The sequence below is a fragment of the Zootoca vivipara genome, chromosome 3 (assembly GCF_965207765.1).
Source record: "Zootoca vivipara chromosome 3, rZooViv2.hap1.1, whole genome shotgun sequence".
Lineage (NCBI taxonomy): Eukaryota > Metazoa > Chordata > Lepidosauria > Squamata > Lacertidae > Zootoca > Zootoca vivipara.
Window position 1 is genome coordinate 119,418,408 of NC_142586.1, and position 24,404 is coordinate 119,442,811.

At 51.6% G+C, this 24,404-nt stretch overlaps 2 protein-coding genes across 3 annotated transcripts; both read right to left on the bottom strand.

Moving 5' to 3' along the window:
• Positions 1-4,708: 4,708 nt before the first annotated feature.
• On the bottom strand, positions 4,709-9,087 carry LOC118082642 (beta-galactoside alpha-2,6-sialyltransferase 1). 2 transcript variants are annotated; one of them, XM_088667048.1, is made up of 5 exons: positions 8,249-9,087; positions 7,290-7,387; positions 6,596-6,697; positions 6,037-6,211; positions 4,709-5,577 (listed from the first exon to the last, which is right to left on the bottom strand). In XM_088667048.1, the coding sequence occupies exons 1-5, from the start codon at positions 8,967-8,969 to the stop codon at positions 5,327-5,329; spliced, it is 1,347 nt and encodes a 448-aa protein (XP_088523174.1). In that variant the 5' UTR covers positions 8,970-9,087; the 3' UTR covers positions 4,709-5,326. The 2 variants fall into 2 exon arrangements, with proteins under 2 accessions (XP_088523174.1, XP_088523173.1); XM_088667047.1 differs by having other exon boundaries at positions 6,037-6,214.
• A 4,584-nt stretch (positions 9,088-13,671) lies between these two features.
• GPN1 (GPN-loop GTPase 1) lies at positions 13,672-24,298 on the bottom strand. The gene is made up of 14 exons (XM_035110808.3): positions 24,178-24,298; positions 24,000-24,093; positions 23,870-23,909; positions 22,514-22,580; positions 21,998-22,035; positions 19,479-19,557; positions 19,286-19,380; positions 18,852-18,897; positions 17,429-17,575; positions 16,861-16,943; positions 16,066-16,105; positions 15,052-15,145; positions 14,412-14,531; positions 13,672-14,131 (listed from the first exon to the last, which is right to left on the bottom strand). Exons 1-14 carry the CDS (start codon positions 24,274-24,276, stop codon positions 14,046-14,048), a joined length of 1,128 nt encoding a protein of 375 aa, XP_034966699.3. The 5' UTR covers positions 24,277-24,298; the 3' UTR covers positions 13,672-14,045.
• Between the last annotated feature and the right edge of the window lie 106 nt (positions 24,299-24,404).

Genomic DNA, 24,404 nt, shown 5'->3' on the forward strand with positions numbered 1-24,404 from the left:
CCCTTTTTATTGTCTTTAAGCATATCTGTTTAGCCCCATCCCATAAACACCCTGGGTTGTCTGTCCTGATGGGATGAAACCTTGGTAGGCAGCCAATATATATGTCCAGGGTTGTAAGGAGTTGACATGCTGCCAGTGGCCACTAATCTTCAGGGGCGGGGAATATCAATAGCTGAAGCACAGGCAAGAATGTCAGAGAATTATAGAATTGTAGAGTTGGAAGGGCCCCCAAGGGTCATCTAGTCCAATCCTCTACAATGCAGGAAGCTCAACTAGAGCATCCTTGACAGATGGCCATCCAACATCTACTGAAAAGCCTCCAAGGAAGCGCTGCCAAAGGGCTCCTACTGTCTTCCTCCTGGGGTTTAGTTGAAATCTCCTTTCTTTTTCAAATAATATTTATTCATTTTATGAGAATGAAAAAATACAAAATACAAAAAAAGCAAAAAGAAAAGACAAAAAGCAAAAAGAATAGCAATTATCTAACTTACTTAACATTGTTATATAGACTTCCTCGGTTCCCCCCTCACTGGGTCCATTTTTAATCCATCTTTAACAATTTTCATATTGTATCTTAAATCATTTCCCCAAACTTATATGTTTTCATCTTCCTCTGTTTCATTAACATTTTCCTCTTCATTATCCCTCAACATTTCATCAAATATTCCTAACCTATAATTAATTTCCCAACCATCTATCTTCTAATTCACCCCTTAGCCTAAAATTAATTCCCAAAATATCCATAAATTCAAACATTACATGTTCTATCCTGATAATAATAATAATAATAATAATAATAATAATAATAATAATAATAATTTTATTTATACCCCGCCCATCTGGCTGAGTTTCCCCAGCCACTCTGGGCGGCTTCCAACAGAAATATTAAAATACAATAATTTATTAAACATTAAAAGCCTCCCTAAACAGGGCTGCCTTCAGATGTCTTCTAAAAGTCTGGAAGTTGTTTTTCTCTTTGCCATCTAATTCTAACCCCCCTCCCCTGGACTCAGAGTCTCCCAGGTGGTTCAGCAAGTTCCATAGAGCAATCCAGTTTCGGTCCATCTTTACCAAACAAAAAATAATATCCATTTTTCCTTCTCACCCCACTCCCACTTTATCACAGCTTAACAGCCACACTTCCTTCTTTTCCCCCTGCTGCCCGCCTAATTCTCTAAATACTCCACGATGCCAAGCACACAAATTACCATTTTTCAACCCTTTGACAATTTTTATTCCCCTTAAATTCTGGCCCAAGTATGGATCCTGTTCTCCCTCTCTCACTGGGAGAGCAAAGTTCCATACTGGTTTTCGATGCTGTTTTACATCAACTTGATCTTTTCCCCTTTCTTTTTCAAAAGCCTTTTGACCCAGACATGGGTCTTGTCCCCCCCCCTCACTGAGAGAACAATGTTCCATGCTGAATCTCTATGATTCCCCCCCCCCCCCGACAGTTTGATCTTTCTCTTCCATTTCTTCTTTAAGATCATTAGCATAGTCAATCACGGGTAAATGTTCAACTTTCTTTTCTTTCTCTGGACTCTCTGAAATGTCCTTTCTTTTTTTGATTCCACACACTTCTGGTTTATCCTTTCAATCTGTATTGTATTCTGTTGTACCTCACTTCTAATTTCCCATAACAATTTTAAAAGTTCCTCTTGGAAATCAGAAAAGTCAGGTGTTATTTTGTCTACTGGCATCTTGTAAGTCTCAAATTTCATGAGCACAGCCAAGGTTACAAGACAGGAAATGGTGCAGTGCAAATCTTTAAACTTCAAAAACAAAAGTTATATCCAAACTGGTTGCAAATTAACATTCTCTATTCTTCTTCATACCTTAATACTCTTATATCCATTTGTGGAGAAAACATTTAGCAGAATTATTGTTCACTATCCTGTAATTTGTGTTCTCTTCACTGCTGACAGTTTACAACCTCAAAGAGGTAAACACATTCCTTTCTTTTGTGACAGCATAATGGTGGCTTGCTGTTCCCTCCAGGGTACCGACTCCAGCGTACAAGGGGACTTTTCCCAGTCCAAAACAAGTCTTTACAGGGATTTTACTTAAATTCGGTCCTTTACCCTGCCTCAAGGGGAGAATTTTAAGTCCAATCTTTGGAAATTTAAAACTTCCTAAGAATATTTCCGGCTTCGGGAAAGGTAACTGCTTCTCACTTCTCTCAATGGGGGAGATCGACTTCCGTATTTAAATCTCCACCCGTAGCCAATTAATTCATTTTTTAAAGCCAATATAGATTACTCACAGTGTAGTCCTCGAATTTATAGATTACTTTGGAAGAATTGATCGCTGATTCTGCTCAGTCTTGCAGCTTCGCGCTATCAGGGTAAGCGTCTTTATCCGATGTGCTGGGGCTCCGACTCCCTCGCTCTGGGGGGGCTCAAAACAGAACCTTGCTGGGGAGGGAGGAGCCCACTTTTTGTGCCCGCCAGACGACCATGCCCCCCAAAAGCTCAATTTGGGGTTCTTGAGGGAGTCCGCTGTGCTGGAGCGGTTTCCCCCGTCCCTGACGCACCAAGGTCCGCTCCACCGAACAGACCTTCGACTGATGGCGGCTCCGCAATCAACCGGAAGTCCTGAAATCTCCTTTCTTATAACTTGAAGCCATAGAATCATAGAATTGGAAGAGACCACAAGGGCCATCCAGTCCAACCCCCTGCCAAGCAGGGGGTTCGAGTCCTGTCCTCCAGAGCAGGGGAAAACAAGCTTGCTCTATGTTCCATGTGACAGACCTTGAGATATTTGAAGATGGCTACCGGTATCCACGGGACGCAGGTGGTGCAGTGGTCTAAACCACTGAGCCTCTTGGGCTTGCCGATCGTAAAGTCAGCAGTTAGAATCTGCACCATGGGGTGAGATCCCGTTGCTCTGTCCCAGCTCCTGCCAACCTAGCAGTTGGAAAGCATACCAGCCTGAGTAGATAGGTACCACGGCGGCGGGAAGGTAAATGGCATTTCCGTGTGCTCTGGCTTCTATCACAGTGTCCCATTGGACCATAAGCGGTTTAGTCCTGCTGGCCACATGACCCAGAAAGCTGTCTGTGGACAAATGCTGGCTCCCTCGGCCTGAAAGCAGACATGAGTGTCCAGGGGTCCTTTATCTTTACCTTTTTTTTACCCTATCTCCTCTCAGTCTCCTCTTTCCCAGGCTAAACATACCCAACTACTTCAACAGAGACAAGTTTTCCTTCCTGGTTCACAATACTAGAGTGCATAGTAATTGAGTGAAGCTGAATGCTGGAAGATTTGGGGTGGACAAATGGAGGCATTTCTTCACACAGCATAAGATGTTGTGATGGCCACCAACTTTTGTGGCTTTGCAAAGGACGAGGCGACCAGGGGCTACTAGCCACGATGGCTCCACAATAACTGCGGTCTCAGAGGTTGCTGCCGATTGCAAGTGTGGAGAGTTGCTGTTGCAATCAGGTCCTGCTTGTGAGGTATTCAGTGCTCTGGTATTCAGAGGAATCCCACCTGCAGCCATGGAAGCAGAATGCAGCATTGTGGCTAGTAGTCATGGAACAGCCAAAAAGTGCCACGAAACGGCACAGAAGTCTATATGAAGAAGGATTTCAGCTTCTAGGGGAACAGTCAGAAGGGGATGGACAGAGGGGTAATGTGAGGTGGCTTCCTGCTCATTTGTGCTCCATGTGAATTTGGTGTCTTTTTCCTCCTGGGGGGCAGTTTGGTTTTTTTGGTCTTAGGCTTGGGGCTGGATGCCTTGCAAAAATCTCGCTTCCAGAAGCTGCTACCAAGCTTGTCTGTTGCATACCTGCAACCATTCTGCAGGACAATGACAGTCCTACAATTATGGGACCCTGAAGCTTGAACTGTTATTGGGGCGGGGCTTCACATTCAGCAATGAGTTCTGGGTCACCCCTGTGACCACCTTCAAGAGGGTCATTCCATAACAGATCACCACAGTTGTTAATTTTTTAAAGGTTTAAAACAAAAACAAAAAACCCCTCAGATGTGAATTAAAATGGCTGCCCTGGATTTTCTCACTTGTCCAAGTCACTGGGGTGAATAAAAATGTCTGATGTCTTATAATTATTGAGCCCCACGTTGGGCGAAAGATTCCTTCCTTGGAGGGGGTTGAACTAGATGACCCTCAGGTTCCTTCCAATTCTATGAATTTATTATTCTATCCAGAGGAGGGCAACCAAAATGGTCAAAAGCCTGGAAACGATGCCTTATGAGGAATGGCTTAGGGAGCAGGGTATGTTTAGCCTGGAGAAGAGAAGGTTAAGGGGTGATATGTTCAAATATATAAAAGGTTGTCATATAGAGGAGGGAGAAAGGTTGTTTTCTGCTGCTCCAGAGAAGCGGACACGGAGCAATGGATTCAAACTACAAGAAAGAAGATTCCACCTAAACATTAGGAAGAACTTCCTGACAGTAAGAGCTGTTCAACAGTGGAATTTGCTGCCAAGGAGTGTGGTGGAGTCTCCTACTTTGGAGGTCTTTAAACAGAGGCTTGACAGCCATATGTCAAGAATGTTTTGATGGTGTTTCCTGCTTGGCAGGGGGTTGGACTGGATGGCCCTTGTGGTCTCTTCCAGTTCTAAGAGTCTATGATTCTATGTCTATGGGCGTGAAGCATCATTGAACGATGAAATAAAACCAAGAAAAGACCACAGTCAATATAATATTCCATCATAGACACCTATGAGAATACATATTACATGAAGCACATTTTATAAAATACTCTTTATTCCAGTCTTGCAGGGGGTTGGACTAGATGACCCTCATGGTCCCTTCCAATTCTAAGATTAGGATTATTTTTTTCTGGTTTTTCAAGCAACATATTCATATATGTTTCCTAGCTACCGGTATATCATGTTCTGGAGACAAGATGGAGAAAGAATTTACAGTAAGTGTTCTACAGCAGAATGCCAAGAGCCTTGGCAGCCCCTGACTCTTCAGCTTTGGGATTGTTGAAAGAAAGTTGAAAGAAAGACCACCCAGAATTAATCCGTTTGAGTCATGTGACTTAAAGGGGGTTGACTGGACCCCATTTTTTAAAGCAACGTGAAACCCTCTAGGATTCAGCTTCAGCTTCATGTTTTTCAAGGAAGATCTGCCTCTGTCTATGCCCTGCAAGGGGGACCTTTTGCCCTCCACCCACTTTGGTGGCCCATGAGATGCCCGTGGGGAGCGCAAAGGGAGCCCTGCCACTCCCACCTGACCACGGCTTGGTCTGGCTGCACCCTTCAGACCCCATCTCTCCTCCTGTCTCCATCTCACCCCCAGGGGCTGCAGGGGTGTTCCAGGCCCCTCACTGCACGCCTCCCCTGGCCAGGCTGCTGCTACTCTAGGGTGCAATTCAGGGCCCGGAAGCCAGGCAGCGTCACCCGCCCCAGCTGGGCCAAGTCATCCGGTGAGCCTTGGTTCATGCGGCGAACGAGGTCCTTCTCAAAGAGCAGTGGATGGTAGGCGCCCAGTGTGCAGGCTTCATCCACAAAGTCCTGGTAGTAGTGGCACCGTGGAGACTGGCGCTGTGAGGGCAGGAACTCATAGACATGGACCAGGTCACAGAGCGATAGCATCAGCACTGTCCCTGGAAGAGGGAGAGACGGAGGTGGGGCCGCTGCAAAGAAGGACCTGCAGGGCGGCAGAGGAAGGGGCCAGGAGGAAGCCTCTTTCACCTGGGCTGGAAAGTTGGTGCTTGATGAGTCCCCCTGAGCATGTGCAAAGTGCCTCACTCTTCATGCTCTGGAGCAGGCATCCCCAAACTTCGGCCCTTCAGATGTTTTGGACTACAATTCCCATCTTCCCCAACCACTGGTCCTGTTAGCTAGGGATCATGGGAGTTGTAGGCCAAAACGTCTGGAGGGCTGCAGTTTGGGGGTGCCTGCTCTGGAGTAACATCAGCCGCCCCCACCCCCAACCAGTGAGAGGAAGGAAAGTAGGGCACAGAGGAGCTCTGAGTAAAAAGGGAGGAAGAGGAAGGGTGCCTCTTAGCCACTGAAAGGGGAGCACCCTTGGGAGACATGGGAGAGGGGAGTGCCTTCCTTACCAAGCAGCCCTGAGGAGGGTGGGTTCCGCTGTACTGCCTCAGGTGCCCCTTCCTGCACCAGCCCCCAGAGCTGCCACTGCACCCGTGGGTGCAGCAGGTGGAGGAGCTGCTGGGGCCTCTGGGAGCGCACTGCGCGGAAGGGTCTGAAGATGGGATAGTCGGGGGCCTCGAACCACTGCTGGGAGAGGAGAAAGGGGAGTGCAGAGCAGAGCAGAGCAGAGCTTCACCCCACCCCACCCCACCCCACCCCACCCCACCCCACCCCGTTTGGTGCAAGGCTCTCTTTCTCAAGGAGCCAAATGTGGCTCTTGATTTCCTCCTAGCTGTGGCCTTCATCCTTCAAGCCAGAGGGAAGTTGCAGGGAGTTTCCCTGACAGCCAGCAGGAGGCGCCAGAGAGCCCAAAGCCAGCAGCCAAAGCCCCTTGCCCGAGTTCTAATCCTGGCATTTGCTGTAGTCCATCAAGTCTTGGGAGTGTAATTCAAAGAGGATACCCCTGCCTTCCCCTGGCACCCACGGATCTTGTCCTGCCCCAAGCACAAGACAGAGAGAGGGTCTCACCTCCTGCAGGTCCCCTGGGTAAGGGGCTGGATCCCACGCAACCAAGGCTCCCTGTGCATAGAGTGGGTCATCCAGAAAGTGCTGCTCAGGAGAAGCCATCAGCTGTGGGGTAGAGGGTGGCGAGGGTGGCAGGGGGTCAGAACTGGCCTGACTCCAGGATCCCAGAATGTTGCTCAGATGCAAGCAGAGGAGGGGAGGGGAGGGGAGGGGAGGGGAGGGGAGGGAGAGTCTCCAGGGTTGATGGCCCTTGTGCGCAGCTTTGTTAGACATGTGGGTTTCTTGCCCAGAGCCCACAAATGCCTGCCATGGGATCACTGAAGCCTAGCAGGGTTAGGGCCCCCTCCACTCTGGGTCTGCAAAGGGCCCCTCGTCCCCCAGGAGCGTGGTCACTGCCACATGGCTCTGGAGCTGGCACAACCCTAACCTGAAGACATGGGCCTGAGTTCACAAAAGTTCCCCTCATAATTAATAACATTTGCTAGTTTTGAAGGCGCCTCAAGCCTCTTTACGCCAGTGGGCTTCAGCCTACCCTAGAGCTGGAGAGCGGGGATTGTGGCTACAGAGCAGTCCAAAGCTTATAACCCCACACACTACAGCCCCACTAGGCTGCCCCCTTGGCTCTTCCCCTTATCGGGCCCAAACCCATATCCACACCCTGCTGTCCTCTCCCAGCCCACCCCCTTTCATTGCCCACCTGGGAATTCACGAGGCGGATGGTAGTTTTGATGCCCACGTCCTGCTCATAGCCAGTAGTTAGGGCTCCGTTGAAACGAAGAACAGCATCATGGGAGTCTAAGAGGAGGAGGAAGAGGAGGGGGAAAATGAGGGCCAGAGGGAGGGAGAGCAGGCAAACCCCTACCCAACCAGGCCCCTTCTTAGACCTGCAGCTCCCTTCCTGGGGAGGGGGGCAGCCAGCCATGCCGGGGGGGGGGCTGCTCAAGCCGTGTCCCAGGGCAGCTGCATCATCAGGGGAACAAGATGGCCCACTTCAAGCAGACTCCCATGAAGGCCAGATAATTACCCATTATTTCAGTATTATTACATATCATTATGTAACTGTAAAGTATTGTTAGGAGTTGAAATGAGCTCCTGTGAGAATTCAGATGGAATTTTACACAAAAGGCACAACCAGGGCTCTCCTACAGGGGTGTTGGAGAGAACAGGCCCAAGGGGAGCCGAGAACCTCCTGCTGCTGCTGTCACTCTGCTGCTAAACTACTTGAAATTGAGACGAGAGAGCCAGGTATACTAGATGGGATAGGAAGAGAACACCCTGTATCAACGGCTAGTAGCCACAAGGGCTCTGCTTTGCCTCCACAGCCAGAGGCAGCCATGCTCTGAATCCCAGCAGGATTCAGGAGGAGAGACTGAGGATCCCGTTTGTGAACTTCCCATAACAGGCACCTGGTTGGCCACTGTGAACAGGATGCAGGCCTAAATGGGCCACCGGCCTGATCCTGCAGGCTCTTATTTTGCTCTGAAACCCAACTATAGCTGGTGACTCCCATGAATGGGAGAGGCAGATTGCTTAATGCTCCCAAGTGCCAGGCCCAGGATGCATGGCGCCCTCTCCTGAAGAGCATGGCATCCCCTCACCCCCCTGGAGGCTGTGCCAGAGCCACCCGCCTGCTCCCTCCCTCCAACCAGCACTCACCAATCTCCTTGCCCAGTCCGGAGCCCAACATGGAGCCAGCAGAGCTGACCACAGCACACTTCCCCAGAGGGCCCAGCTCCTGCCTCAGGCTCCTTCTGGGCAGCAGCCCCCTCCACTCTGGGTCTGCAAAGGGCCCCTCGTCCCCCAGGAGCGTGGTCACTGTCACACGGCTCTGGAGCTGGCACAAGAGCTCTGTCCCAGCGGCATGGGGGTTCCCTCGGTGCTGCGTGGCCCCTGGGGGCACCCGGTACTTATTCATGGCTTGGTAGTTCTGGAAGACTTGCTGAAGGCGGGGGCCCAGCACCCCTGAAGAGAGCTTCTTCTGCCAGGCAGCCCAGGGCAGCGGCTGCAACTGGACAGTCGTCCGGGAGCCCCTCCAGGACCTGCCCAGCCCCTCTGCAAGGCGATGCCAGAATCTCCACAGGCCAGAGAGGAAGAAGTGCCACAATGGAGCCTGCTGGGCAGAGGCAAGGTTGGCAGACCCAGCACCCAGGAGCCGCTGAAGAGTCTGGTTGCTTCCGGAGGGTGGCTGGAGCCTCCGGGAGATAGCAGCAGCTGCAGAGGTCGGGGGTCCTCCTGCCCCATGGTGGGCCAAGCGCAGCATGAGCCCAGACTGCAGGCAGAGCAAGGAGAGCGTGGCCAGGCACAGCAGAGCAAAGCTCAGCCAGGCACAGCCCTGTCCCCATCGCCAGGGGGGGCGCAGGCAGCCCCAGGGGTCCATGGGCCTGTGGAGAGATGGGCACAGCAAGGTGAGACACCTGGGGGTGCCATGGCTCAGTCCTTTGGCCACAGGGTCAGCTACGTGGCTGCAGTAGCAAAGTGCTTGTCAGGGCAGAAGTGCAGCCTGGTTGGAGCAGCTCAAGGCAGACTGGCACCCCCCCTCCCCCCAGCAAACAGTTTTCTGCCTCTAGAATGCAGGTCCAATGTAACTGCCCTCTTCAGCCTCCAGGCATGTCAAACTGTTTTTAAAAGTAACCAGAATTGCCATTACGATGATTTTGTGGCAATGCGTTCCACAAGTACACACTGTGCAAAGGAACATTTGGTTTTATTTGGCCTGAATGTATGGCTAATACATTTCTCTGGGTGACCAAGAGATGCCCTGCCCTCTCCCTCTCTCTCCACACCCTCCATCATTTCATGAACTTCTCCCCGCATTTTAAATCCCATTCCCCCCCCCCCAACCCTAAGAGCCCTAAGCGTTGTAATCTGACTGTCCTCGCAGGGGAGGTCCTGGATCGCTTTCCAGCTCCTTTCTGAGGGGCATCGACCAGACCTTCCTCGCTTGCTTCTACTCCAAATATTGGGGAGGGGGGGGTGTCCTAATCTCTGAAGTCCTTTTCCGGGGGCGAGGTTTGAACTTTCTATTTCCCATCTATAAAAAGGACAAAGCCTCGAGCCCGCTAAGGCCTCGGCCGTCACTCGGCGCGGCTTCTGCAAAGGGAAATTCTGCAGCAGCAGCAGCCGCTTCGGGAGAGAAGGGTAAGAAAGTGGGCAGCCCCACGCACGCGGCCCCGCTGCCGGCTTTGAGTCCCGGCAACCCCTTCCTCTGCCCAAAGCTCCGGAGGAAAGCGAACAGGCGGGAGGGAAAAGCCCCCGAAGGCCAGGCAGGGTCGCCCTGTTCTCTGCGCGCTGCTGCGCTCCTGGTGCCGCCGGTCTCCAGCTTAGGGACCTCCCGGCTAGAGACGCGCGGCAGGAACAACAATCAGGCTGCGCCGCCCGCGATGCTGGGCAGTGGGCGGTGGGCGCCTCCCTCCCCCTCCCTCCCCACCCCCACCCGGGGCGCGTACGTGGGCTGCCCCAGGGGAAGGGAACCCCGCCGCTCACCTTCTCCGCCGCCGCATCGCTGCGCTGGCTCCGGGCACCGGCTGCAGCGGTGGGCGGGGCAATGCATCCCCAGCGGAGGCCACGTGCTTGCCCCCCCCCCGGCCGCCCCCCGGGAGCCCGCCGATGCCTTCTTTCTAAGCCGGGTCGGCCTCTCTTGCCCTTGAGGCGGCGGACTTTGGCTTCACTGTCTGGTTTCCAAAGGGGAAAAGAGAAGCCGCATTCCCAGCACCCTCGCACTCCTGTCTCAGCGCCGCCTGCACCGGCTTGCTAGTGTTCACCGAAGGGAAGATGGCAGGATCCCCGGCCGGGAACGGGCTCTATGGGGAGCTGCCTTCAAGCGCCAGGCTTGGCGGCAGACCTGCTCTGCATTGCAAAGATGTCTGCGTGCGAGCGTGTCGTGTGAGGCCTGCCCACATCAACCCTGCCATGTGGGAATCCTTGCTTGCAGGCAACCTCAGTGCCTGCAGACAGTCGTGTCGTGCATCCATAGCAGCGACCAGAGGAGGAATGACCGCTGGGAGGAGCGCAGAGAGAAGAACCGCCGGGCGGGGCGCCGGTTTTGCAACTGATTGGTTCAAAATTGGGAAAGGAGTACGACAAGGTTGTATATTGTCTCCCTGCTTATTTAACTTATATGCAGAATTCATCATGCGAAAGGCTGGACTAGATGAATCCCAAGCCGGAATTAAGATTGCCGGAAGAAATATCAACAACCTCAGATATGCAGATGACACAACCTTGATGGCAGAAAGTGAGGAGGAATTAAAGAACCTTTTAATGAGGGTGAAAGAGGAGAGCGCAAAATATGGTCTGAAGCTGAACATCAAAAAAACCAAGATCATGGCCACTGGTCCCATCACCTCCTGGCAAATAGAAGGGGAAGAAATGGAGGCAGTGAGAGATTTTACTTTCTTGGGCTCCTTGATCACTGCAGATGGTGACAGCAGTCACGAAATTAAAAGACGCATGCTTCTTGGGAGAAAAGCAATGACAAACCTAGACAGCATCTTAAAAAGCAGAGACATCACCTTGCCGACAAAGGTCCGTATAGTTAAAGCTATGGTTTTCCCAGTAGTGATGTATGGAAGTGAGAGCTGGACCATCAAGAAGGCTGATCGCCGAAGAATTGATGCTTTTGAATTATGGTGCTGGAGGAGACTCTTGAGAGTCCCATGGACTGCTAGAAGATCAAACCTATCAATTCTTAAGGAAATCAGCCCTGAGTGCTCCCTGGAAGGACAGATCGTGAAGCTGAGGCTCCAATACTTTGGCCACCTCATGAGAAGAGAAGAATCCTTGGAAAAGACCCTGATGTTGGGAAAGATTGAGGGCACTAGGAGAAGGGGACGACAGAGGACAAGATGGTTGGACAGTGTTCTCGAAGCTACGAACATGAGTTTGACCAAACTACGGGAGGCAGTGCAAGACAGGAGTGCCTGGCGTGCTATGGTCCATGGGGTCACGAAGAGTCGGACACGACTAAACGACTAAACAACAACAGCTGGGATCCCTCCTGCCCTTCGATCCCTGCATTCCCAGGGAGCACTTATGTACGGGCACCCTGTTCTTATCACAGCGTCCATTGCCCACTGTAAAATAAAAAAATTCCTTCAGTAGCACCTTAAAGACCAACTAAGTTTTTATTTTGGTATGAGCTTTCGTGTGCATGCACACTCATACCAAAATAAAAACTTAGTTGGTCTTTAAGGTGCTACTGAAGGAATTTTTTTATTTTACTTTGATCCAGACCAACACGGCTACCTACCTGTAACCATTGCCCACTGTGTCATTACAGCTTAAGCATTGTCTAGATCAGGCCCAACTATTCCAGTCTCCTCACAGCGGCTGACTAGGCGCTCCGAAAGGGAAGAAGCGCCCAAGCAGGACCAGACAGCAGCAGCATGTCGTACTCCAGGGGCGTAGCCAGGATCAAAGCTGGGTCTGCGCTGAGTGCAACATCCTCCTTGCTCTCTGGGAACAAGTTTCTTCCCTTGAGGACAAGGGAGCTGTCTGGAAGATGCTCAGAGGACTCCCTGGTCCTGGATGGGGTAACTGTGCCCCTGAAGGACCAGGTGTGCAGCCTGGGAGTCATTTTGGACTCACAGCTGTTCATGGAGGCGCAGGTTAATTCTGTGTCCAGGGCAGCTGTCTACCAGCTCCATCTCGTACACAGGCTGAGACCCTCCCTGCCCGCAGACTGTCTCGCCAGAGTGGTGCATGCTCTGGTTATCTCCCGCTTTGAAGGTGACCCGGAAACTGCAATTAATCCAGAATGCGGCAGCTAGACTGGTGACTGGGAGTGGTTGCCGGAACCACATAACACCTGTCCTGGGAGATCTACATTGGCTCCCAGTAAGTTTCCGAGCACAGTTCAAAGTGTTGGTGTTTACCTTTAAAGCCCTAAACACTGAGATCCAGTGCCAAGGGCCTTCTAGCGGTTCCCTCACTGCGAAAAGTGAGGTTACAGGGAACCAGACAGAGGGCCTTCTCAGTAGTGGCACCCGCCCTATGGAACGCCCTTCCATCAGATGTCAAGGAAATAAGCAGTTATCTTATTTTTAAAAGAAATCTGAAGGCAGCCATGTTTAGGGAAGTTTTTAATATTTAATCCTCTATTGTTTTAATACTCGATTGGGAGCTGCCCAGAGTGGCTGGGGAGACTCAGCCAGATGGGCGGGGTACAATTAATTTATATTATTATTATTATTATTAAAGGTAAAGGGACCCCTGACCATTAGGTCCAGTCATGACCGACTCTGGGGTTGCACGCTCATCTCGCATTATTGGCCGAGGGAGCCGGCGTATAGCTTCCAGGTCATGTGGCCAGCATGACAAAGCCACTTCTGGCAAACCAGAGTAGCACATGGAAACGCCGTTTACCTTCCCGCTGTAGCGGTTCCTATTTATCTACTTGCACTTTGACATGCTTTTGAACTGCTAGGTTGGCAGGAGCTGGGACCAAGCAACGGGAGCTCACCCCGTCACAGGGATTCAAACCGCCAACCTTCTGATCAGCAAGCCCTAGGCTCAGTGGTTTAACCACAGTGCCACCTGGGTCTTATTAATTATTAATTATTATTATTATTATTATTATTATTATTATTATTATTATTATTATTATTATTATCATCATCCCTGGGAGGGGGGATCGGCCTTCTCACAGCTGCCACATAAGGGGGGAATCTGTTACCTCTTTCCCAGTCAGACTCCACCAGCACAGATGTAAAGGTAGGAAATTTGCCCCCCCCAATCACTGTAGGCTAAACCATGGGCACCACTTTCTTGCCCATCCTCGCTTCGGAGGTTCCTTGGGAGCCCTTGCTTTTCCTCTTATTGGGCTTCTGCCAGCCAGAAGCACTTGCTGCTTCACCCCCAACTCCAGCTCCCTTATTAGAACAGGTGAAAGGAGGACCAGTCCCAACCCAGGCAGATCCTCAGGGAGCCCCCTCCCCTTCTTGCCTTCCAGCCACATCTTCTCCAACCCTCTCAAGATGATCAGGGAAATGGGCCCCCACCCAAGGTTCCCATGCCATTCTGAAAGGCCCCGCCTGCCTCTCCATTGGCATACTCCTCGCAGGAAGAGGCAGAAGCAGCAATTCATAACAAAATATACATTATCTCATGATAACTTACAAACTGAACACATACAATATTACAGTGAAATTCGCAGGGGTCGCTTCAACGCATGCTCTTCCACAATGGGTTGAACCTGCCTCCCCTGGCCAAGGCGGTCTCTGCTGGAGCCTCACCCCCAAACAAAATGGGGTCCATCAATTCCAAGGACTCTGTGTTAATGGGCAGAAGTCTGCAGCCAGCCCTGCTCAGCTCCACCAGCACAGAAGGCAGCACAGAAGGGCGGCCCAAGAATCCTCCTGTGTGGGCACCAAGGAGCCGGGGATGGCCAGTCTCTTGCACAGGGGCCCAACTTCCTCCAGCTCCAGGCCCTCCTTGGTTTCTCCTCTCGCCTCTCCTAGTGGTTGCTTCTGGCCGAGTAGCGCTGCTTCGCCTCCTGCAAGAAGTTCCGGAAGGCGGGTTCTTCGCAGCGCTCCTCCGTCACTAGGGCAGGAGACAAAAAGTGGGTGAAGTGGGTCCCAAAACACCACCAAGGGGGAAGACCATCCTGTAGGGAACAGCCCTGGCCAACCACAGCGGACTTAAAGAGAGCTTGCTACACAAAGTCCCTCTGAGATCAAGGTAAGGACTCATGCTGCACCAACAAACCAGCCACCCCGAAAGGGGATGCAGGCATTCTGGAGGATGCCCCTTCTCCCACTGGTCTCTTGGTTTGCCTTCCCCCAAACCACTGACCCCTCCCAATCTCCAGAGGCCGCCTTACCTTCATGGTCAATGTCATCAGTGTCACTCTCTTGGCCTTCCTCCGACTCCTCTTCCCCCTCCAAAGTTCCTCGGGTCAGAATCAGTGCCGAGGGACCCGCTGCGGATTCTGCTATGGAGCCTGGAGACAAAAGCCAAGTAGCTGCCAAGCCTGTCCTGGCCCCAGACTGTGCCCGCCTGCCAGGGGCCCACCTCTATTGCTCCTGCCCCCACCACAAGGCAATGGGCAAAGCTGTGCCAGGAAGACTCCCATCCTTTGTGCTCAAGAGGGGCTGCGCAGCCATGGCAGGCAGAAGCCACAGGCATAAACAGGGAGAGGCTGGCTGGGAATCCAGGCAGGAGGAGACAGCAGCCGCCTCGTCCAACAGCTACAGCATGAGGCTCCCCAGCTGATCAGCTGAGGAAAGCAGTCAGCCAGGGTACCCAGCACCCTCACACAGCACCCTCTCTGCCTCCCCAGAGCAATGGCTCAAGGGATGGGGGAAAGGTTGGCACTGCCAGCAGCTTCTGGAGCTTCCTCCCTGCTTGAAGGCAAGAGCCAGTGTGTCCACCAGTTGTGGCCCTCAAGCAGCCTCTCTAGCCTTCAAGGCCAGCCCTCCCCGCAAGGCCTCCGCAACCCCACCCCCTTGGCCTTGACTCACCTGAGGCTGCCGCACTGCTCTCCATCGCAAGGGGGCCCAGGTCTCTCTGCAGACGCTGCAGCTGCTCCTGCTGCTGCTGGCTCTCCACCTGCTCCTGCAAGCAAGGAAAGGGAAGGGAAGGGAAGGAAGCAATTCCTGCTGGTCCTCCAGCACAGGTGGGTCCCTGCCTGCCGCCTCCCAGCATGCCCTGGGGGTGCCTAGAGCGCACCTGTGCAGCTCCTAAAGAAACTGCTGCTGCCACCAGCAGCAAAGCTGGTGAGAAGCCAGAGCCCTGCAGGGCCAACAGCAGCTCCGAGTTCTTCAGGTCGGAAGCTGCCTATAAACAGAGACAATAGCAGCCACAGGGATCATGAGCGTGTCCTTCAGAGCCGAGAGAGAGTGGAAGGAGAAAGCACTCAGGACTCCAGTATCTAGAAAGATGTACACCTATGTGCACACATGGACAGAAGGCAGCGGGCTGGGTCATGCAACTGCAGCACACTAAACCCTGAGCCCCATCGCCTGCTTTGAGTTCTTCTGGCAAGGGGAGCAGAAGGGAAGGCAATGGGGAGCCCCCAACATGCTGGCAGGAGATACTCCCTGACCTCCTCCATCAGCTGGTAAGATGGAAGTGCCCGCCTTGAGGCCAAAGGAGGACTTACACAAGTGGAAGGAGCGTCTCCACCCACATTGTCCAGCCTGGACACTGAGGTCCTTCTCAGTAGTGGCGCCCACCCTGTGGAATGCCCTCCCATCCGATGTCCAGGAGATGAAGAACTACACAACTTTAGAAGACGTCTAAAGGCAGCCCTGTATTGGGAAGATTTTAACGTTTGAGGTTTTGTTGTGTTTTTAATATTTTGATGGGAGCCGCCCAGAGAGCCTGGGGCAACCCAGTCAGATAGGTGGGGTACACATAATAAAAAGATAATGATGATGTGGGGGGGAGCCTTTTCACATGTGACTGACTGGGGGCAGGGGAAGCACCAACAGAGGGCAGAGCAACACGCCAAGTGCATCTGCAGACAGACTCACCATTTTCTTCCTTAGGCGCTCATACTCTGGGCGGTATTCTCTGGAGGGAGAAGAGAAATGGGCTTCAGCTGTTTATTCTTGGGCACCCCATCCTCACTCCCAGGCAACCATTGTGGAGACTAGGAGGAGGGCCCCTTCCAGCAAGGACCACAGCCCAGACCTCCAGTCACTGACTCAAAGACAGGGCTGGAATGGGCAGGGGAAGAGACTTCCCGCTGGGCTTCATGTCTTTCCATAGAGCAGCAGAGGGGGGGCTTGCCCCCTCCAAGGCCCCCTGTTCTGGTCACCCTATGCTATATCTAGAGGGATCCCCAAGTGGAATTGCAGGAAGCCTGGGAGTTCATGCAAACTCATCTGGCCCATTGTTCAGGGATGCAGCCCAGCAGGATGGCAGAAGCCTCACTGGGAGGTGGCCTGACAGAGAAGGGGGGGAGAGAAAGGCTTTCATCCCTCTCTTGCAATGCTACAACTTGGGGGCATCCAATGAAGCTGCAAGTCGGAAGACTCAGGACATACAAAAGGAAGGACTTCCTGACACAGCATGCAGTTCAACTCTGGAGCAGTGATGGCCCCCAATTTGAATGGCTTTAGAAGAGGATTAGGACAAGGCACGGAGGATGGCCATCTTCTCCTTCCGCAAGCAGAGGGAGGATGCCTCTAGATGCCAGTTGCTGAGAAAAGCAGGTGTACAGAGGGCTCCTGTTGGCCTCTGGCTCTGCTTTCAGGCATCTGGTTGGCCTCCGTGAGAACTGGACACTGGACTAGGTGACCCCTTACACAAGCGGACTCTCTCACCTCTCATATTCATCAACAGCTTTGGAGAGGAGTTCAAAAAATTCATCCAGCCCTGTCCCCTGGACGGCAGACACACCAACCACCTGCAAGGGAAAGTCCTTCGTTTCAAGCAGGGTTTGTGTGGAGGGTGGGAACTGAGCACAGGAGAGGGGCTTGCAAATACCTTCCTCTGCTCCAGTGGAGCATCAGCACCAGCACATTGCCTAACCAGGGACAGGAGTGACTGGCACAAGCTCCTTTTCCAGAAGAGGAGGTGGCACAGGGGGAGGGACACATCCAAGGCCATCTGGGGGGGGGGGGATCGGACCTGGCCTCCCTGGACCAAGTCCTGCAAGCATCAACAATAGCCTGTCCAGATGCAACAGCACAGGATACCTGGGCTACTCAGGGTTTGGGGAGGGCGAGTTGCAGAGGAAGGTGCCCCTCCCTCCCTCCTTGGAGCCGCTTCCCTGAAAGTTGGACAGAGTGAAGGTGGGACACAAATGCCAACTTCATGCAATTTCAGGAGTGTGCCTGCAAAGAGGTCCCATTCATCATCCACACGGGGGGGGGGGGGAGCCGTGCCCACCTTGAGTGAGTGGTAGAACTCATCCAGCACCAGGCTGAGGGAGCGAGTCAAGTTGCTGACATAGGTGGTCTCCTGGCTGAGGGCTTCCTGGAAGGCTTCAAAGTCTTGCATCCACTCCACAGCAAAGCTGTGGTCAATGATGTCCGTCTGCGTCAGGAAGGCAGAGAGTGAGGGAGGGGGGCAGGGGGCACCGGTGGTCAGCTGCTCCCCAATGCCCCCTCTGGGGCAGGGACCACAGGCTCCACACCATGACGGCTGCTTCTCTTCAGACATGGCAGGCCAGGCCAGGCCAAGAGGCAGCGGCTCCTTCTCCTCCTCCCCCCATTATGAGACAAGGACCAGCGAAACAAGGGAAGGCTGTGGTCACACCCAGAGTGCAAGCTCCACCCTCGAAAGACGCAATGGAACAGCCAAGTTTCATCAGCCCTTCAAGGCACCTGGAGAGCCTTCCATGCCTGCCTGCTCGCCTCCCCCCATCCTGGCAATCTGCCATTCTTCATGGGGGTCAGGCTGCCTTCCTTCCTCTCTGGAAGTGGCAGGCTCTGCTCCAAGAAGCCATCTTCCTGCTGGCTGAACATCCCTTTCTTCATCCTCTTCTTCTGCCGCCCTCACCCAAACACTTTCAAAACAGTTTCTGCTCTCAGACTCAAGTACTTCTGTGCAGCTCTTTGCATGATCTGCACACAACACCAAGCCCTCCCTCTTTCTGTCCAACCCTCACTTTAGGACAGGAGTGGCCACAACAGCACACAATGCCCATCTCCTACCATTGTGTCATGTAGGCCACGGCTGAAGAAGCCAAACCAATGCAAATAACACCTGCGTGACTAGCTGTTCACTTCCTACATCCCACTGTCTACCTATGCTCTGATCTTCTCTCTCTCGCACTGGAATTGTTTGTGACTCTGCCTTTCATAAGGCTTCCACCCAACTCAGCTCCTTTCCCTGTCAGCATATTGGGCCATGGAATCCACCTGACTAGCATTTCTCCAAGCATATTAAAATCAAGTTCCTTAAATGCAAGAAATCTATTTAGCTACACCCCGCTTAAGCTTTCCATAGCAGCCTGAATTCCAGCACACCATGCATGACCACTGTCTGCCGTCGTTCCTGCCCCAAGTTCCCACTGCTTTAAAGCCACTGAACTATTTTTCCCTAGAGGCTGGGCTAATGCCAAGGTCAGTCAATCTCCTCTCTTCCTCCACCTTTTGAAAACACAAGTTGTCCACAAGGCAGGCCAGGAATTGGGTGGGGGAATCCATGCTCAGTGGAGTACGTCTCCCAAAAGATCCCAGGGTGTCCCTGAAGTTCCCCAAAACTACCAGTTCCTGCTTCCCTGAAGCATATGTAACTTGTTTCGGGAAAGCATCATCCAGACGGTCTTCTTGGTTCAAGTCAGACTGGATCAGGGCATTCCACTCACCTTGTTCATGGCCACAATAAAAGGAAGCTTCGTCTTGTACAGGATACTGAGAAGACAACAACAGCATGATCAGGGATGCAGAGATTGCCACTTTAGATCTGGGGTTGCCACAAAGACATTTCACTTAGAAACTCATGCCTGAAAGAGCAGGCAGTCTGTGTGCTTTCCTAGAGAACGCCTAAGAGCAGCAGAAGCGGCTTCTTGCTCAAGGTTCAAGGAAAAGAAGAAGTGAAGAAGCCACCAGAAGAGGGGCTAACAAGACCACCTCCCTGGAATGAGGGAGTTGTCTCTGAGTCTTCTCAGCAGCTACTGAGAGAGCAACCACCCCCCCCCCCCAAACAAAGAACAATAAGAGAGATGCCCTCCAATAATGGGCAAGCCATTATTAAGTGCATAATAAATAAATAACATTACGGAGAGAATCCTCCTCTTACCTGCAGGCGTAAAGCATGTTCGACATGAACGTGACAGGGCTGGTGCTGCGTGACGTGTCCATCACATAAACCACCACGGATGGGAAGGAGGAAGCCTAAATGGGTACATCAAAGGGGGGAGAATTAGCCCAACAGAGCAACCGTCCCCCAGGCACCTCCTGCAAAGGAGGCCAGGTGAGCAGAAGGTCCTCACCAGAGCTTCTGTGATGATGGTGCCGGAAGCAGACCAGGTGAACACCTCAATCTGCCCAGGAGTGTCAATCAGGACGTACCTGCAAGGGAAGAATTTTTTCTCTCTCACTCACATGCCACTTTCTCCAAACACTTCTGCTTGAGGCGCGACGGAAGATACCATCGTTCCAACATCAAGGGGTAATTAGAGGCTGTATGGGAGTAAGCAGCCTCCTGAAATCTCCCCGGAGATGGGGAGAGGCAGTCTCATCTGCAGATGCCTATTTAACTCGGTCCCAAATCGGAAGGAAGGAGGGGCAGGGGGGGCACTGGATGGAAAGCCACTGAGGTGGCCTGGATCTCTCGGACGCTGTCCCCGCCAGGGCGTCAAGTTCCATGATTTGAGATGAAAAATTGGATTTAAATCACGGGCATGGTTCAGACGAAGAGGGGGAAGACTCTGCCAAAAAACCCAGCCATTTAGGATAAGACAATGTGAGGAAACATCACATCAGAGACAGAGTGGTATGTTGGATGGAACAAAAAGGGGAGCGAGACTTTTTAAAAAAAATTTATGCCTTAAGATTTAACTTAACAAAACTCCCTTGGAAGAACCGTTTATAACATCTAGAACAAGCGAGAAACGGAAAGCGGAATTCGTTGATATATATAATATGGTATTTAAAATATAAACTGTGTGGAAAAGGAAATATATACAATTAAGGATTTATTTACTCTTTTTTGATAAGCTTGGAAGATCAAAGGCTCCCCAATGCAGATCTCATCAGTAGCTGGAGCTTGTTAAAATTCCTGGATGGTTTTAAGAAGATTTAGGGGTTGTGACGCAGTTATAACTGGGACTCCACCATCTTGAAGTTAAAACTGGGTTGCAGACAAACAGACATAGGGCGAGGGAGCCACAAATATGTCATTAGATATGTGTTTTGAGTTTGGACTTGACTGACCCTCTCCTGAAAAGACTGTAATCTGCAACCGGCTTGGAGAAATTAATGAGCAGACGCTCGAACAGGATCTACTACTGGATTGTCTGAAGATGGTGGCTGCCAGCATGATAAGACTCTTGGTTGGACTCCGCAGAAATTCCAACGCGGAAGGAGATTGCAATGGAACTGAGGGGGAAGCATAGATATAAAATCCACACAGAAATAGGTATTGTTTGGTTAATCTCGCTTGTGGGAATATCTCAGAAGCTGTGAGAAGATTGAAGGATAATAATAGAATTATTGGAAAATATTTGGACTATATTGGACTATAATGATTAGAAATGATTTCGATTATAATGATTAGAAAGGCAGTAATTTATGAGTGACTAGAACAGTGGTGGCGAACCTGTGACACGCAGAGCCCTCACTGCTGGCACGCGCCCCATCGGCCCATTGTTTCCCCCCCATTTGTTCTCCAGATCCTTTTTGTTGTTGTTGCTGCTGCTGGTAGCCAGAGATTGGTTTTTAACCCTTTCTGTGCTGTTTTTTCTGGCGCTTTGGCAGATTATGCCAGTGCTGCGTGTTAGTTCCAGCAAAGGTATTGTCATTTATTTCTGTTCTCTTCCCCCCCCCAAATAGCGCAGCAGCTTTGGGGCACCCCCCAAAAAACCTCCAAAACTTTGGTCAGCAGCTCCCCCCAAAAAGCTCAACAACCCTGGGCACTTTGTGATAAATAAGGGTTTTTTGGTTTGGTTAAATAATTAGTTTTTGGTTTATTAAAAACAGTTATATATTACGATTATACATTTTTGTTATTTAAACTATAAATATCGGGAAATTATGGGGTTTTTCTCGAAGTGACACACCACCCAAGTTATGCTCGGTTTTTTGGCGAATTTTGACACACCAAGCTCCAAAGGTTGCCCATCGCTGGACTAGAACCTTCAGAGTCTGAAGCATGAGAAGCATTTTTTTATAAATTTGGCAAAATATTTAGATTACTCGATATGTATTTGTGTAATCTGGAATAATTAATGTGATATGATTGGATTGTTAAAGTAAAAAATTTAATAAAAATGATTTATAAAAACCAAATCACTTTCTCCTAAACAAGCTCACCCACTAATCAGCTAACACCTGGAAGACAGGGTTTAATCGTGCACTGGTTGCACAATCCTGCTCTCATCAGGGAACAGAATTCCACAGCCCAGGCAGCAGAATTTAATCTCCACTCATCAGCTCCTGAGTGGAGATTAAAGATCAGAGTGAGATCAGCACAAAATTGGGGTCTTAATAGGAATGGAGGAGGAGAACTCTCACAAAATCTTCTGCAAGTCTCTTCTCTTTTAAACTCCAGATTTTATTCTTTAATTGTTTTGTAATTATTTTCACTTCCAAGATTAATTATGGTTTGCCTTGAATGCCTCACACTAAGCCAGAAAAGTGGAATGACCCTCTTGAATACATGCACAATAACGTGACGCAGTTCACCCCTTTGTTCTGCTGAAGGTGAGGCTGCATACGCAACTCCCGTCAAGAGGAACTTCCATCACCCCCCACCCCACCCCAGGTGACACCAGGCTTCCCATTCACTCACTGAGATGCTGCCTGTCGTTTCTCAATGAACTTCATCACCTAGTCAGAAAGAGAAAGATGATTTTAGGTAGAAACAGAGAATTAAAGTTTGCAGTTATGTTCATGATACACAAAAAACCATGAGATAATCAGCATCAGAATTACAGTACAGAATTACCATTATGTGACTAAATCGTTAACTGGGATATAAATAATAATAATAATAATAATAATAATTTTTATTTGTACCCCGCCCACCCTGGCTGGAACCGGGCTCAGGGCGGCTAACATCATAAAACTAACACAGTATACAAAGAACATAAGAACAGGCAATCAATTAATTAAAATACATCTTACAATTAGTTCAGATACAAATTTGCTCTGAGCTTTAGTGTTGATAATAATATGTGGCGCTCTGATGTAGCCCAGAATGTTAAATGCTCATCACTGCTGGAAAATTATCCAAGAGGATATTTGGCAAGTAAAAACTCAAGCTAAATGCAGTACCATTCAGTGAAATTCACCAAGAATTATGTACCTGGTCAAATCTTGTCGCAAAAAGGTTCAGAGAAGTCACAATACCGCCGTTGGGGCCCAGCCCATACCTGGTGCGCATTCAGGAAAGGTTGGTAGAAATCTGAAAGTCACCTGTATCAGCGTATTCCCTTCCCCTTCCTCTACCCCAGACACTCAGACCATTTAAAGCAAAGGTGTCACATAAAACCACATCTGTAGAGATCGCCAGCGTCAGCAGCGACAGCTCCAAAGACACACTGGCAATTTCACCAGCTGCACAAACACCATGCCCAGACTTACCACATCCTTTCAATATTGGTTTTCTCCACCCATCGCAGTGTGCAATCACCCTCTAGCCCAGGGGTAGGCAACCTAAGGCCTGGATGCGACCCAATCACCTTCTCAATCCGGCCCACGGACGGTCCGGGAATTAATGTGTTTTTACATGAGTAGAATGTGTCCTTTCATTTAAAATGCATCTCTGGGTTATTTGTGGGGCATAAAAATTTATTCATTTCCCCCCCTTCAAAATATAGTCTGGCCCCCCACAAGGTCTGAGGGACAGTGGACCGGCCCCCTGCTGAAAAAGGTTTGCTGACCGCTGCTCTAGCCCATGGGTTGGCAAACTAAGGCCCGCAGGCTGGATCAGGCCCAATTGCCTTCTGAATCCGGTCCGTGGACGGTCCAGGAATCGCCGTGTGGATCACCAGCACGTGCGTTCTTCCCTCTCCCTCACACGGCGGTGGCAGCGCTTCCTCCCTCCCTTCTCCTGGCTTCTCCCCACCCTGCCTAGAGGAGGAAGGGGGCTGGGCTTTACTGGTGGTAGCAGCAGCAGCGCTCAAACAACCGCCATTTTAAGCAGCTCCTCTCTGGAGCCCTTTCACATACCAGTCATCGTCCCTCCGCCGCTGCCCCCAGCCCCTGCTATTGCAAGACACAGGTAAACAGCCACTGGGGCTGGTGGTGTTCTTGCATCATTTTCCCCCCAATATAGTCCGTCCCACCACAAGGTCTGAGGGTCAGTGGACCGGCCCCCTGCTGAAAAAGTTTGCTGACCCCTGCTCCATCCAAAGAAAGCAAAGTCTGGTCCTTGGGACAGGAGGGCCAGGGGTCCTCCTGGCTAGGAAGTGGAGCAGCAGCACCAGGAGGCACGTCCATCATGAAGCAGCTGGCCCAGTCCTGGACCCAACCGTGTTTTCAGACTCTGGCCTGAGCAGGCTCTCCTCAGATGCTCTCTGCTGCCAGGGCTGCCTTTTGGTGCCCAACGCCTCTTGCCCCACACAGCTGGCCCTGCCCACCCCCAGCTAGGGGCCAGGAGACCCTGCCAAGCCCCCATGGCCTCCTGAGGCCCTGTCCCTCCGTTCCCAGGTAAGGATACTGCTTCATGACCTCCTTGTACTTCACGGTGTCTCGGATGTCTGTGGGGAAAAGGAGAGGGAGAGAAATGACGCCCCCCGACCAGGCAGAGGCCAGGCCCGCTCCGCCCCAGCCCCAGCCCCGCCACTCACCGATGTTGGCCGGGAAGGGCAGCTCGCGCACGGCGGGGTCCAGGTTGATGACGTAGGGAGGGCAGCCCCGGCTGTGCAGGTGCGCCGTCAGCCGCTGCGGGAAGAGAAGCGCCGTCAAGCCCGAGGGGAGCCCGGCCCCGCCCGCCCTCCCTCCCTCGCTCCCCGTAGCCCCGCTCACCTGCACTAGCGCCGTCTTGCCCGAGCCGGCCATGCCCAGCACTAGCACGCACACCGGCAGGGGCCCCTCGGTCGAGCTCGCCGCCGCCGCCGCCGCCATGTCGCCTCGCGGTCGCCAGCCCGCTTCCGCTTCCGGCCAAGGGCGTGCTTTTCCTGTCAGGGGCGGTGCCAGAGGGCCGCTCTAGGCCTCAGGGCGGGACAGAGGGACCTCGAGTTTCAAGTGGGCTG

Coding starts and splice junctions, on each gene's coding strand:
- LOC118082642 (XM_088667047.1), bottom strand. CDS start 8,969: ATGGACCCCTGGGGCTGCCTGCGCCCCCCCTGGCGATGGGGACAGGGC. Junction 7,388..8,248: donor CGGACTGGGCAAGGAGATTG/GTGAGTGCTGGT, acceptor TCCTCCTCTTAG/ACTCCCATGATGCTGTTCTT. Junction 6,698..7,289: donor TCCGCCTCGTGAATTCCCAG/GTGGGCAATGAA, acceptor TCTACCCCACAG/CTGATGGCTTCTCCTGAGCA.
- GPN1 (XM_035110808.3), bottom strand. CDS start 24,276: ATGGCGGCGGCGGCGGCGGCGAGCTCGACCGAGGGGCCCCTGCCGGTG. Junction 23,910..23,999: donor GCCCTTCCCGGCCAACATCG/GTGAGTGGCGGG, acceptor TTTTCCCCACAG/ACATCCGAGACACCGTGAAG. Junction 14,132..14,411: donor TGATGACATTGACCATGAAG/GTAAGGCGGCCT, acceptor CTCCTGCCCTAG/TGACGGAGGAGCGCTGCGAA.